The sequence below is a fragment of the Mchenga conophoros genome, linkage group LG19 (assembly GCF_057382185.1).
Source record: "Mchenga conophoros isolate Kocher_MC1m ecotype Shallow Benthic linkage group LG19, M_conophoros_male_GT1.1, whole genome shotgun sequence".
Classification (NCBI taxonomy): domain Eukaryota; kingdom Metazoa; phylum Chordata; class Actinopteri; order Cichliformes; family Cichlidae; genus Mchenga; species Mchenga conophoros.
The window spans coordinates 919193-935233 of NC_140544.1; the positions used below are offsets into that span (position 1 = coordinate 919193).

The 16041-nt window shown below is 44.7% G+C and overlaps 1 protein-coding gene across 1 annotated transcript in view; it reads right to left on the reverse strand.

The window, feature by feature from the left end:
• nrxn3a (neurexin 3a) overlaps positions 1–16041 on the reverse strand; it is a gene marked incomplete at its 5' end in the record, with an annotated part of 165925 nt that overhangs the window by 24385 nt on the left and 125499 nt on the right. The window contains 2 exons of the mRNA XM_085258204.1: positions 3105–3276; positions 4096–4277. Of these exons, the coding sequence (XP_085114330.1) occupies positions 3105–3276; positions 4096–4277 (354 nt within the window). The remainder of the gene's footprint in view (positions 1–3104; positions 3277–4095; positions 4278–16041) is intronic.

The following is a 16041-nucleotide window of genomic DNA, read 5'->3' on the forward strand; positions in this document are numbered from 1 at the left end:
AGATGTCGCGGTTTATTCAAAACACACGGGAAAAGACTGTACTGTCAGACACTAGTGCTCAAAGCATAAAGACATGGAAGAGCTGGTGTCTGAAGTCTGGTGTGGAAGAATCTGCCTGCACAGAGTCTTGGCATCAACTCAATACAACACCCTTGTGATAAGAGCATCATCACAAACAGCAGAGACTGCAAAGCAGGGCTTCTCCTCCAACATCAGTATCTGATCCCACAAATGTGTTTCTAGGGTGAAGAATTCCCATTAACACACTTCTAAATTTTGCGAAGAGCCTTTCCAGAAGAGCTGAAACTGTTATAGCTTCAAATAGTGGGCCCTATGGATTAAGCATGGAATGTTCCTCAAGTTCATATGTGTGTGAGGACAAATGACCGAATAGGTCTCCTGATAAGCTCAGAGAAACATTGCAGACACTGGTTACACATAGATTACCCTCCAGCAGAGTTTATAGATTATAAGATATTACCCTTCATATAAACTGTCTTACATAAATCTTATTCTTATATCTAATAGAATAAAAAAATTTAACAGTTTAAAATATTACAATTTGAAGAGATGAGTTTATAGGAACAGGCACAGGTTTACAGGACAAACTGAAGGCCCATCCCTCAGCACTGCACCATTCTTTGAACACCTCACTGCTCCACTACTGCAGCCTTGTGAAAAGACTGTGGAAGGCTTGTGTACATCATGTATCCATCCAGGGCAAGTGCCAGGAAGCGCTGCCAAATAGTTCAGTACTTGAAAGCTTGTCTAACAAAGAGTGCCACACTGAATCACAAAACATTATACTCAAAGACCCTTCCTGGAGGCAGAAATGTTGTTGGCCAGAACAGCAGAACAATTTGTCCGTTACACTTGCCTCAAACACACTGTTACCAAGACTCCAGGGTGCTGGTTACCCATGGGAAACTGAATCAATGATCGAAAGCACTGAAGCAAATGATGGCGCAGGCTAGTAGAGGAGGGTGCCAGAGTGGATTCTATTTGACTTAAGGGATTTTGTCTTGGACATGAACGTGATGGAAATTGTTCTGCAGTCTGCACAAGGCCCTGCAGCCAGACGCTCTCTAGAGTCTGGATTTAATTTGTCTGTAGTTTCTGGGGTAATAGTGACAATTTTGTATGTTAATATAATGTCACACAAAAACAGTCATCATCCAGCTGACAAACCTAGCCCTATGTGACTTAGACCTCACAGAACAAGGTCCAAACATGGTTACACACAATTAATGGGCATTTCTATAACACGTTTTAAACGTGATGTTCAAAGCTCCACATGAAAGCTCTGTATTATATCTATATCTGTTTCCACCTTACCACCACTTATCACCAGTTAACCCTGTGAAGTCAAAGTCATCGTCAATGATGACCCTAAACATAACTGTATGCTTTTACATGTGTTCATTTAGTTCCCACGTGAAACTGTGCTCCAGGGTTAACCTAACCTTCTGACTATGGGAGGAAACCAGAGCAATGAGCCAGGCACCACTAAGATTCAAACCCAGAACTTTCTGGCTTTTCTAGCTGTGTGCTTTCATTTCGTTTAGGTTAACCCTGTGATGTCTAAGTTCTCATCACTGATAGCCCTAACATAATCATGTGTGTCAGACAGGCAGATATACCGGACATATCTCCAGAAGGTAGGCCAGGTACTGAGACTCCAGCTGAAGTCTGCCACAGTTGACAGGAAGTTACAGACTGACCTCAACTACAGAAGGTATACCACAGCTGTGATGTGGAAATCCCAGTGGATCGTAACTTCAGGAAGAAGGAGTACAAAAAATACATAAGTACCAGGGCCCGAAGGAATAACTGGAGCAAATATGGAAGGTAAAGTCTAAAGTGGCCAAGTGGTAATAGGACCAGTAGGAGTTGTGACCCCGTAACTGGAAGAATGGCTCCAGCAGATTCCAGGCACATCAGAGGAACAGCTAAGATACAGCAGAGCCCTCAAACTCTCAGAGGACCCAAGCTAGAGGAACAAATACCAACACCCAGGGGATGAGGGCAATTATTTTTGTCATTATTTAAATTTCTCCCAAGTCTTTTCAGCTGTGAGATTCTGTATGGACATAGATGGAATTTACCTCATATCTCTGGCATATGAGGTGTGGATGTGGTTCATGCAAAGACTATTTATTGATTCAATAAGTATCAGATTTTCAAAACACAACTGATAATATACCTTCCTTACTGTTCAAACTACTTTGACTACAGGATAGAAGAGACACTGAAAATACTTCAGCTGACAGACTTAACCCCTTAACTTCCACCAGGTCACTAGTGAGCCACATAGGTGTACAATTAATGTTAGGTTGCATTTCTGCCACATCCTAAACAAGCACAGTTTCAGAAACTAGAACATGCTATCCTCAATCTATCCATAACAGGTCACTGGTCAGAAGACTTTATGTTGACTCTTACAGCTTTCTCCTTCCTCTCAGTATTTCCACAAACACTTGATCCTCATTGTGTCAGTATGATAAAGTCACCATAGTTCCATTATACCACCCCATGGTATGTGGGTGTGTACTGGGTTTCGACAGGCTGCACGAATCACAGCAATCATCATTTGCCAATCTGTGCTTTTTCAAAGTGCGATCTGGGATATCAAATTATCTCAGACAGTTGGAGCAAACACAGGAATAAAAAACACTACTGCTAACAGAGTTCTGCTCTTCACTCATGTAAAAGGGTTACAAATGAAAGGAGATTTTTGTAAACCATCACAGCAGCAGGGGCCCTGAACTTTAGCACTAATACAGCAATCGTCAGAAATCCTGATGGAGGCTTGGAACATCATTCTTTTTGTCTTTACTTTTAGGACAACGCGTCTAACATGTCCATCCAAAGTCTACAGAGTTACATCCCTAATGCAGTATGGTAGTACGTAATGTGTTTCGCTCCTCACAGATAAATCCCACTATGTTAGACACCGTTTTATGCTAGAAATTAAAATCTGATGTTACTGAAGCACATGCTGCCCAGTGATCTCGTATCATAATGACACAACCCCACTGCATCATTATTACCAGTTAATACCAGTTGTTTTTCTTTAACAGCTGACAGATTTATTAATACTGTACCTGGTGGGAAATGTTCATTGATAGACCAGTTATCCACCTGCAGTGTAGCATTGCCACCATTTCTGGTGAAACGGACAACGTGATACTTCCCATCATTCACTGGGGTGCTGCTTTCCTGCACGCTGATATCCACTGTGCCGATGTTGAAGGTCACTCCAATTTTGCCTTGTTGCTGAAATGAGAGTAAAGAGTTATTAAACAGGACGTGAAACACTACACATATAAAGGCTAATTTACATCACGGACCCCTGCTCTCAAAATCTGACTGTTTGGCTAGCTGCACTCCAACGGTAAAATCCGCCTGTTAGCCATAATGTTTGGGTTTGTAAAGCACTTTATGAATGAGGACTGTGTGGAGGAGAGCCTGTTTGAGCCAAACAGTACTACATAACAGGTTACTACATGCATATCACACCAAAGCTGCGTCTTACCAAAGACGACTGGAAATCCTAACATTCCATCAACATGTCTGCAGGGGAAAAAGTCTCCTTGTTACAGTCGGGCTTCGGATTTCTTAAATTGTAATGAGAAGTAATCCAGTCAGTGAGATGACGTGAGGGAGGAAAGTGCGGCATCTCTTCCTTTGAGCCTTCTCTTTTTTTTGGCTTGTGTTTTTGGGCCATTGCACACATTGACCTATTTTCCCTGCTGACATACTGCTGATGGGATTCCCGGTCCAGCTTCACAGACAGTCTTACATCTATGTCAGTTTTTGAGAGCAGGGCTCAGTGATGTTAATTTCTATCAGTTTAAATATTTAGTGTTTCATTGTCCTCTGTGTCCCTCTCTTTTTCACAAGTAATGAGTTCTTGTATACATAGTCCTGTGTCCTTCTCTCTAAAATCCACATATTGTGACAGCTGAAGCCTGTGGAACATGCTGGGGGATAAAACTATGAATCTACTTTACTGTAAAAAAAGGAACCAAAAACTCAATAAAAGGACAAAAAAATCACAAATTATTCAAGGACAATATTTTGAGTTGAACTTACTATATGCAGCATGAGATAGTCCCCTAGACCAGGTGCACTGTCAATTCTGACTAAGATGCCATCTTTCAGGGAGGTGCTGAAGCCGACAGTCAACCTGTCCGTCCTGGTGCTTGGTCTCTCATTGGCTGGCCAATTGAATGTAATGAGGCCCCCACCTTTGCCAAAGATGTATGTTGTCCCCGCTGAGCAAAACAAGGAGAAATCATGAATTAGAAAATAAAGACCTGCTAACTGTAGATCTGCATCTTTTCACTAAGTGTTGTAAATTGTATCGTGGTAGCTTTGAACAAGAAGTTGAGGTAACTTAATGACATGTTTACACTAAATAGAAGCTCAGCTTCAACGTGCTTACTAATGTACAAAGAGTGCCCACAGGTTCTGTGCTTGGGCTGCTTTTACCACCAGTTTTTTTAAAGGATCATAGTTTATGCTAATTCCATTGGGGTCAGGAAGACTCAAGCAACAGACAGAGGACTATCAAAATAAAAGAGGAAGTTGTACACATGAGACCAGACTTAGATACGTGAACTTGACACACGTACTGGCGAAAAATAGCAGAGGTGGTACAGACATTCTGTACTCAAGTAGAAGTACAAGTACTACTGTTAAAAATACTCCAGTAAAAGTTTAAGTACTGATTCAACTTCTTTACTCAAGTAAAAGTGAAATATTTTAAATGTACTGAACGTAAGTAAGTAGCTCTTTGGAGGACATTTCTACCAGCTATTTTTGTGAAACGTTAACTAAACCTTGTAGTATTAGGAGATGGAAAACCACATTTTTTTCAGCATAAAATTTAATTCTGACAAATGTACTGAGCTTGGATCAGTTAAGTACAACATGATCAGCAGTGTTGGGCAGTAACGGAGTACATGTACCGCCGTTACGTATTTAAAATACAAAATATGAGTAACTGTATTCCGTTACAGTTACCGGTTAAAAAGGTGGTATAATGGTATAAATAAATGGATTACACGGTGGTCTTTTCCTGTTTCATATGTTCAGCTATGCCCTCTCTGTTTTTGGTAATTCCACGCCGCTGGAAACCCAAATAGAAAACGCATTAAGAGGCTCTGATGTCTGTGTCTCAATCTCGCGGCCCATGTCTCTACTTGCGGTTCGCATAATGACTTGAAGAAATATTTTAAAAAATTATTCACAAAACTGATTTAATATGAAGGCAATAGCAGAGTGTTACAGGCATCGCCCTAAAGCATGCAGCCTGATGGGCAGTGTAGTCCGTGCTGCAGGGAGAATGGACTGCTGTACCCGTTATGTGTCTGTGAGCGAGGGAGGAAAAGGAAAAGTACGAGCTGTCACCGAGCAAAAACGGGAGCTGGAAGCATGTAAATATAATAATAACCACTGCAGCCAAGAAGAGTGCCTGACGAGCCCAGTTGTAAGTAAGCTATTAAGACTCGACTGTACACCGTGTTCCTGTTTTCCTCCGAAAACAATAAGCTCCGTTGGAGCAGCCTTTCAACGCCTCTCTCTGTCTCTCACTAGCAAAGTTGACCCAGACAACAAAGTAAAGCTAGTTTTGTGATTGTCAGGTCGTTCTGTCACAGTCTGGCGAGAGCAGACTGTATGAATTGAGAAAAGGACCCAAAACGCAGACTCCAAGGAACAGGGAACAGAACTTGAAATGTTAACAAAAGGCGAGCCGTTTAATATGGCTGGTAGAAAAGGTACAAACAAAGGGCAAGGCAAACTGAAGCAAAATTAACACAAACCTAAACTGGGGAATCTAAACAAACAATAAGAAAAACCTAGACAAGAAACTTGGAAGCATGGCATAGGAAACATGGCGTGGACAACAGACAACCTGACAATCACACACTGAAAACAGAGGACTTAAATACACAGGAGGTGATTAGGGGAAGTGGAGACACATGAGGAAACAGCTGACTAGGATAAACATAATGATGCACAGGCAAGAGTAAAACTAACCGCATGAGCACAGAACACAAGACCCCTTTTCAAAATAAAACAGGAAACATGCAGACTTAGACACGACAACCAGAACTTGACAACGTAAGACACAGACATGAAACGCATGAAGAGCAGGGGAGATTTAACATGGTTGGAAACGGAGGGGGAAATAATAAGAACTAGAAACACTTAGGCATGATAATACAAACTTGATAACATAAGACACGCAGCATGAAACACGAAGGGTGAGGGGAAGCTTAAATACAGGGGAAGAAAACACAAGGAGTCTAATAACCAAATGAACTTAGATAACCTAATGAACAAAATAAACTCAAACTTAAAACGCTGGGTCAAAAGACCCAGGACCATGACACATTTGTACATAAAAACACTGTCATGTCAGGCTGGTAGTTTAATTGTGTAGCGTGTACTGAACTTGCGCTTTGGCTTAGTGAACCACAATTTCATCATCTCGGCTTGAATTTCATAGTCTATTTGAAAGTACAGTATTTGCTTGTCCATCTGTTGTGCTTCAGTCATACCAGATTAAATCTAAGACAGTGTGGTCTGATTCAGACTTGCTGTGATCATTAAACAGAGTAGCGAAGGCAATGCTCAGTGGCAGACATCCAATTGTCCAAGAATTGGACAGCACCAGGCCCTGACATGGTTCACGTCTACTGGCTGAAGAAGGTGACTGCACTCCATGACTGTCTGGCAGTACACATGAACCAGCTGCTAGTCAATGAGAGACACCCAGAATGGCTAACTGAAGGCTGGATAATTCTGATTCCCAAAGACCCCCAGAAGGGACCAGTCCCAACAAATACCAGTCAGTAACCTGCCTCAGTACCACATGGAAGCTCCTGTCAGGCTGCATGTGCGCCAAAAAGAACAGGGAGACACGTCAGGGACAAGAGGAGAAAAAAGAACTCTTTTCGACTCCTGACTGGGAGACCAGTTTGATGACAGTACAGAAAAATGCCTCTGCACAAAAACACACTGCTCATGCTGATGTTAATTATACAATGTGATTTGACCATGGTATTCTACAGGAAGAAAACAAGTACTTTTACTTATTGAAGACAAATTCCTAAATCACATATTGCTCAGAAAAATAGCGATGACGATAAAGTGGAAACACCTTTGTCTATCTCTTTCTTCGTTTTGCATTTGGCCGTGTTTTCTGTGATGTCTGACTTCTGTGACAGGGGATGCTGAAGTCTTGGACCTAACAGTATATTCTGTATGATGTACATGACCTTGGTATGTATTTGTGGATAGAGATTTATTTATAACATTTGTGCAAAAAAGTAGCTAAGCAACAACCTAATGTGCAGCTTGTTATAGATCTTTGAATTGTATTTACACATTTTTAATTGTGAGGCTTGAGGAAGTTTTATTCATGTAGGCTGGAAACCTGAGTGTCCATGATAACAGGAAGGAGAACAAGAACTATTCACTATACTGCTAACTGATGGCAGCCGTTCATACTAGAGTTTCACATTTTTACTAATACATTTGAAATTGAATTCCCTGTTCTTTGAATGTTATTGTGCTGTTTTTTGATACTCACTGTGACCACCCTTTAGCAATAGTGGAGATCTATATATGGAGACGGGTGAAGTGGAGTGGTGCCTTGCCACCTCTAAGTGTAGCTCCTCGGGGTAAGCAATCAAGCCTTTTTCCACCCGAGGTCTGGTGGCGCTCCTGGAGTTCTCTAACCTCCCTGATGGGGATGAACTGTGTTTGGAAGGTCCAGCAATACATCCCAGAATGAGCCATCCTATCCAGGCACTCTTATAGAGAGCAATTAGTCCAGAGGCTTGGGATGGAAACCTTTTAATGGGACCCCGCGAAGGTAACAGGTCAGTGGGGCACATGATTCCAAACAGTTCACGTAGACATAAACTGAAACACGGCTCTAGACAGCAAAACTGTCATGACTGAGAAAATTTAAAAAACTAAAAGACGATACCTCACTCTCAGATCTTTCAAAAGACATCTGAGAGATGCAATTGGTTGACCTGAGAAAAACAGTCACAGAGAAACAGTTTTAATCCTCAAATGCAGCAAATAAGGACTCAAACGAATGCAGATAAGTTGATTCTGCTGATCTGGACGTAGCGTTTTCAGTGGGAGAAATGTTTCGTTACTCATCCAAGTGAGTGACGAAATGCAAATGAATATCTTTTGCAGCCTCTTCTGAACGCAACTTGCAGATTAGCTTGTGCAGCCCTTTTCCAACTCAGCACCTGCTCCTCATGTGCTACACTTTAGTCACTGCCCATCTCTCTGACTATCCCTTCATCTCTGCTTTTTCTCTCGGAAAGGAATTTCAAAGTCACAGAGAGAAAGAGAACTGTTCCCTGCCTCTTGATCTTCTCCAGTTTGCAGAGAGATTTGGTCATGTGTGGTCCTCTTGATTTTGTTTCAGTTTCCTTTCCTCAAAGATTTTGTGTCCAATAAATTACAATTTAAAGAAGAAAATCCTTTCTGCTGTTTACCATTGTCCATCTTAGTGTGGACCCTTCATTGATATTTGCCTTTCAGTGAAGGCGGCAGCAATGATCTGTAATCTAGGTGCCAGAGCATCCCAGAGTGAGAGAGCGAGAGAGTGAGTGAAAGAGATAAAGAGGAAATGGGGTGGAGGTGTTGGAGGGGTGGGTGTTTTAGAGGTGCTGAGAGAGATAGCAAAATTAAAAGAGAGGTAAAAGAGTGATGTCAGGACAAGAGCATGTGGAAGCAAATGCAAATATAGAAGTGAACAGCCTGTTGTAAATATTGACAAAGGCCGTAAAAAGAGATAGAGGGTTGAGTTGGAATGGTAAAAACACAACAGCAAAAGGCAGGGAGTGTTTATAGTGAGGCAGAATGTAAATAAAAGAATGGCAGGAAGGCAAGAAAGACAGACGTGGCAGAAGAAACATAGACAGGGTAAAATAAGAGAGACTGTCGAGATTCTAAGAAACCCATTCACCTTTAAATTTATGAGTCACTTTTACCACCATTAGCAAGTACTGACATATATATATTAGGGGTGCAACGATACACAAAATTCACGGTTCGGTTCGATACTTTGGTGTCACGGTTCGATATTTTTTCGATACAAAAAAAATGTTCATGCCTTTTTAATTTGTCATTTATTAAAATTATAAATATATATTTTAACTCAAAAGTACAGTTTTTAAATTTAACCCTAACCCTTGTGCGCGTTTTTTATTTTGACAGCGAATGCGCACCTGCGGACCACTTATGTGCAGCCCTGGTTATTTAGCTCGTCATATTGCAGTCCATGAAACAAAATAATGTCGTGGCGATCGTGGCTCAAGAGTTGGGAGTTCGCCTTGTAATCGGAAGGTTGCCGGTTCGAGCCCCGGCTTGGACAGTCTCGGTCGTTGTGTCCTTGGGCAAGACACTTTACCCGTTGCCTACTGGTGGTGTTCAGAGGGCCCGGTGGCGCCAGTGTCCGGCAGCCTCGCCTCTGTCAGTGCGCCCCAGGGTGGCTGTGGCTACAATGTAGCTGCCATCACCAGTGTGAATGGGTGGATGACTGGATATGTAAAGCACTTTGGGGTCCTTAGGGACTAGTAAAGCGCTATATAAATACAGGCCATTTACCATGAAACCATAAAGCTGCACTTTCTTTTTGTCTGATTTGTCATAACTTTTCCGTTTTGTGGTAAGCTCTGTGGTAAGCAGAGAATCAGCGATTCTCTGCTCGATCAACCTCTCACATGTTTAAGCTGCGGGAGATTTCACTTGTCATGTTTGCATAGTAAGCTAACGATTAATAAGACGATGTCAGAGGAATTGGTGCACAAATTATCATCACTCACCAATCAGTGCTGTCGCTCTCTATACACAGTTCGTGCGATTGCAAAGTGAAAGCAAAAAAGCGCAAATTCAAACGCGATTTCAATATGTCACATAATGACAGTGGCTCACCGATGCCAATGACATAATTACCCAGCTACATTTCTGAAAGAATGCAAAAGCATTGACATATATTTTTCCTTCGGGCTATTGTAGGAAGTTTAGAAATGACCTTAACGCCACAACACGGCAAATCTCCGTTAACGAGCTACCCCTGATCGCCCTGTGCATGGGGCTAGACGGCCAACACGTTAACGAGCTAACTGCGCTAACACACTAGTTCCCACCCATGTAATTGAGCATTGCGTGGCACATCCAACATACTGTTTTACTTTAGTCCATGACGCGCTTACCTTCAGGGTCATACGTCACATGAAAACCAAAATAATTCCAAACGCCAGATCTGAATGAGGGTGGGGGAGGTTCAATTTGCCATGTTGCAAGGAGAGCTTAACTTCTGTCTCGCTAGCTTGCCCTGCACTCTTCCTTCTGACGATGCTGTCTGTGTTGAGCGCTCAGTGGATCTGCGCTCGACAGTGCAGCCTAGGTGGAGTAGTCGAACGCAGATCCACTGAGCGCTCAACACAGACAGCATCGTCAGAAGGAAAGTTGATAAAATAAAAATTTTGTATTGTTCGATACATATGCGTACCGAACCGAAAGCACTGTATCGAACGGTTCAATATCGATATGAATATCGTTGCACCCCTAATATAACACCCAGCACGCCCCTGCGGGCGGTTTATCCTTCAAGCTCGGGTCCTCTACCAGAGGCCTGGGAGCTTGAGGGTCCTGCGCAGTATCTTAGCTGTTCCCAGGACTGCGCTCTTCTGGACAGAGATCTCCGATGTTTTTCCCGGGATCTGCTGGAGCCACTCGCCTAGCTTGGGAGTCACCGCACCTAGTGCTCCGATTACCACGGGGACCACCGTTACCTTCACCCTCCACATCCTCTCGAGCTCTTCTCTGAGCCCTTGGTATTTCTCCAGCTTCTCGTGTTCCTTCTTCCTGATATTACTGTCATTGGGAACCGCTACATCGATCACTACGGCCGTCTTCTTCTGTTTGTCTACCACCACTATGTCCGGTTGGTTAGCCACCACCATTTTGTCCGTCTGTATCTGGAAGTCCCACAGGATCTTAGCTTGGTCATTCTCCACCACCCTTGGGGGCATCTCCCATTTTGACCTCGGGACTTCTAGGTTATACTCGGCACAGATGTTCCTGTACACTATGCCGGCCACTTGGTTATGGCGTTCCATGTATGCCTTGCCTGCTAGCATCTTGCACCCTGCTGTTATGTGCTGGATAGTCTCTGGGGCATCTTTACACAGCCTGCACCTGGGGTCTTGCCTGGTGTGATAGATCCCAGCCTCTATGGATCTTGTACTCAGAGCTTGTTCTTGTGCTGCCATGATTAGTGCCTCTGTGCTGTCTTTCAGTCCAGCTTTGTCCAGCCACTGGTAGGATTTCTGGATATCAGCCACCTCCTCTATCTGCCGGTGGTACATACCGTGCAGGGGCCTGTCCTTCCATGATGGTTCCTCGTCTCCCTCCTCTTTCTTGGGTTTCTGCTGCCTGAGGTATTCACTGAGCACTCGGTCAGTTGGGGCCATCTTCCCAATGTATTCTTGGATGTTCCTTGTCTCATCCTGGACTGTGGTGCTGACACTCACCAGTCCCCGGCCCCCTTCCTTCCGCTTAGCGTACAGCCTCAGGGTGCTGGACTTGGGGTGAAACCCTCCATGCATGGTCAGGAGCTTTCTTGTCTTTATGTCAGTGGCTTCTATCTCCTCCTTTGGCCAGCTTATTACCCCAGCAGGGTACCTGATCACGGGCAGGGCGTATGTGTTGATGGCCCGGATCTTGTTCTTACCATTCAGCTGACTCCTCAGGACTTGCCTGACCCTCTGCAGGTACTTGGTGGTTGCAGCCTTTCTAGCGGCCTCTTCATGGTTCCCATTTGCCTGCGGGATCCCCAAGTACTTGTAACTGTCCTCTATGTCTGCAATGTTGCCTTCTGGTAGTTCAATCCCCTCAGTTCTGACTACCTTCCCTCTCTTTGTTACCATCCGACTACACTTCTCCAGTCCGAACGACATTCCAATGTCATTGCTGTATAGCCTGGTAGTGTGGATCAGTGAATCGATGTCTCGTTCACTCTTTGCATACAGCTTGATGTCATCCATGTACAGGAGGTGGCTGACAACTGCTCCGTTCCGTAGTCGGTATCCGTAGCCAGTCTTGTTAATGATCTCACTGAGGGGGTTCAGGCCTATGCAGAACAGCAGTGGGGACAGAGCATCTCCTTGGTAGATCCCGCACTTGATGGTAACTTGTGCTATGGGCTTGGAGTTGGCCTCTAGTGTTGTACGCCACATCCCCATTGAGTTCCTGATGAAGGCTCTTAGGGTCCCATTGATCTTGTACAATTCTAGGCATTCCAGTATCCAGCTGTGGGGCATTGAGTCATAGGCCTTCTTGTAATCAATCCAGGCAGTGCACAGGTTGGTCAGTCTGGTCTTGCAGTCTCGGCTGATTGTTCTGTCTACCAGTAGCTGGTGTTTTGCACCTCTGGTATTCTTGCCAATTCCTTTCTGTGTCCCGCTCATGTATTGACCCATGTGCCTGTTCATCTTAGCCGATATGATGCCTGACAGGAGCTTCCATGTAGTACTGAGGCAGGTTATTGGTCGGTAGTTGGAGGGGACCGGTCCCTTCTTGGGGTCCTTGGGGATCAGGACCGTCCGGCCTTCAGTTAGCCATTCCGGGTGTCTTTCGTTAACTAGCAGCTGGTTCATTTGTGCTGCCAGACGCTCGTGGAGTGCAGTCAGCTTCTTCAGCCAGTAGGCGTGAACCATGTCGGGCCCTGGTGCTGTCCAACTCTTCATACTGGAGACCCTTTCTTGGATATCTGCCACTGTGATGGTTACTGGACCCTGTTCAGCTGTACAAGCTGATCTACAATACGGCAGCAGTGATCAGTGAGATGCTTGGCTACAAGTTGAACAGCCACAAGGGGCAGTACCCTCCATGGAGAAGGAGGCTAGAGGGCAAGATCAAAGTAGCACGGAGGGAGGTTAGCCAACTAACGGAGTTGCAGAAAGGTGAGACAAATATATATATATATATATATAATATATTTATTTCAGACCACCGCTGCAGTCTCTTCACCACCAGTTCATCAACTTACCCACGTTAGTAACAGGCTTTCATGCTTCATGTTATTATCCCAAACCTTTGTATTTACCTCGTTTTCTCGTGTTACAGTTCTCTGGTCAGCTCGCCCCTCGGACACTGAGCTATACTCACTACTGACTACACTCACTACTGTTCATGCTCCATCTCCTGGGAAGGATTCCAACCATACACCTGCCTGCCCTCTTGCCACCACTGCACACAGTGGTGCCACCCTGCCTTGGAACTCAGGTCATATCTCTACTCATCTCACTCGGACCTTCACCTTCTCCTCTCAATGCACCCTCTGACTCCACCTGCAACATAAGCCATACCCCTCTGTTAAATCCATGTACACCTGGAGGAGTTCTGGAATACGCCAACCCCTTGTTTGTCCTCTCTCCTCAGCGCAACCACTCTTGTATCCAGCCATGCTTTGTGCTTGCCCTTAGACCTCCATGCTAGAGTCCCTAGGCATGAATCTCATGCTGAGCAAAATTGTATTTTGTGTCATCCTAAACATTGTGTCACGTTCCCGTGCCAAGTTGATACTTTGTGCTTTGGCACAAAGATTGCGTAAAGTTAACTGTCTCCGCACCTTTTCCAGCACTTGAGCCATGTTTTGGTACAGGCCAAGTGCAAGATGGACTCAGCGGATTCTGTGCGGGCGGCAATCGCCAAGCAGGTAGCAGTCCTGGGGAGTCACGAATAGGAGTTGCAGGCTTTAGGCGTTCAGTGCAAAGCCATCAGTGACACCCAGTCTGACATCTTCTTGTCCATTCAGGCTATTCAGGCTAGCTTACCTCCCACGCATGTACGCTCCCTTCATACTCCAAATATGTGACCCCGACAACTGCGACAGTTTCCCTGCCGTCGTTCCAGGTTCTGTCTGTTCCGGTAGGGTCGGTGTTTCATGACGCTGCGTTCCTGGATCCTGAACCGTATTCCGGTGCGCAGGGTCAGTGGGGGACCTTTATATTAAAATGTTCACTCATGTTCGCCCATTCTCTGACGTTTTCCGGACCATTTTAGAACCACTCAATCCTCCCATCCCTGTCACCACATGAAATAACCAAGTGTCTTCACTTATTTCTTACCAAACTGGCCCCATAACTCTCGTCACGTCAGGTAACCACCATGAAATCATCTCCCTCACATCTCTAGACTCACCCCTAATTCTAGGTTTCCCCTGGCTAAAGAAACATACCCCCCATAATGATTCTCTGGTTGCCAGTTGGAGTCTATTTTGCCTAGCTAACTACTTCAACTCAGCTCTTCCATCTGAACCCATTGAAACTAAGATCACCGAACCAGTTCTTCCTGATCTCACGACTGTTCCTCAAGAATATCACGACCTGCAAGAAGTATTTAGTAAGCACATAGCACTATCACTTCCACCCCATATTCCTTATGACTGTGCTATTGATTTCCTCCCTGGTGCCCCTTTGTTCTTGTCTGCTGTTCAACATCTCTAAGCCTGTAACAGAGGCTATGGAAAAATATATCAGAATCACTGGCCGCTGGAATCATCCGGCTGTCCCTCTCCCCCGTGGGTGCTAGATTTTTTTTATGTGGCTAAGAAAGACAAAACCCTGGACTACAGGGGACTAAATTAAATAACAGTTAAAAACAAGTACCCACTTCAATTAATCAACTCCGCTTTCGAACCCCTCCATGGCACCACCGTTTTGACGAAGCTCGACCTCCATAATGCCTATCACCTGGTCGACATAAGGGAGAGGGGTGAATGGAAAACAGATCTGCTCCGGGTTCCTCATTTCCCTGTGTGTGTTGTTGTGTCAGTTTTGCTGCCCCACCAGGCCTGGAGAGTCCCTGCCTTTGAGCCAGCCACACCTGTGATAATCACTCACCTGTTTCCGATCTGTCTAATCAAGGAGCTCTACTTAAGAGAGCAGTGGAGCAGCAGTTGGCGCGGGATTGTTAAACTAGAAATAGAGTTAGTGCTCAGCTCGTATGGTCGTGTTTTCAATTACTCTCTTGTTGGAATGGTTAATGTGTTTTGTCGGCCGGTGGATGGGACGGTACGCATTGAGGCATCCCTTGTTTCCATGGTGATTACGGAAACATGTGGAGGGAGCAGTACACTGTTGAACACAGGCACCGAGGACGACGAAACACTAGCACGCATCATGGAAAGGAATCACGGCACGGGGAATTGGGAAAGCACAAACTGTGGACTGTTGGCACAGTTTTCTCTGTAAATAAACACACTTTCTCCATTCTAAAAGTCCAGCATTTGGGTTCTCCTTCAGCCAACCTTGACATATAACCTGAAATGTCTCATGGAATACCGGCTTTATGTATAGGCTGAAAAATGTGAGTTCCACTCTGCTTCTGTAACTTTAGGTGGGCAGGTGAAGACCTACCCAGGTAAGGTTCTAGCTGTCAAGGAATGGCCAATACCCTCATCCTGCAAACAGCTCCAACGCTTCCTTGGCTTCACCAATTTTAATCACCATTTCATACGAAACTACAGCCAGGTAGCTGTTCCACTCACCACACTCACCTCCACCAAGAGACACTCTCACTGGACACCTGAACCTGAGTCAGCTTTCAATATGTTCACCTCAGCTCCTGTTTTGGTTTATCCTGATACCACTAAACCGTTTATTGTGGAGGCTGATGTGCCTGATGTTGGGGTTGGAGCGGTGCTTTCACAATACTCTGGACCCCGTGCTGCGCTACAACCCTGTGCACTCTTTTCACGCCGTCTGTCTGCTGTGGAAAATAATTATGATGTAGGAGACAGAGGACTGATAGCTATAAAACTAGCCTAAGAGGAGAGGTGTCATCTCGAAGACAGGGCTGAACATCCATTCACCATAGTCACCGATCATAAGAACCTCACTTACCTTAAGCCAGCTAAGCACCTGACCACCACCAGGCGTGTCTCTGCCCTTGGTGTGTATCCCTGACTGTATCAGTGGCATTTTTGCCCAG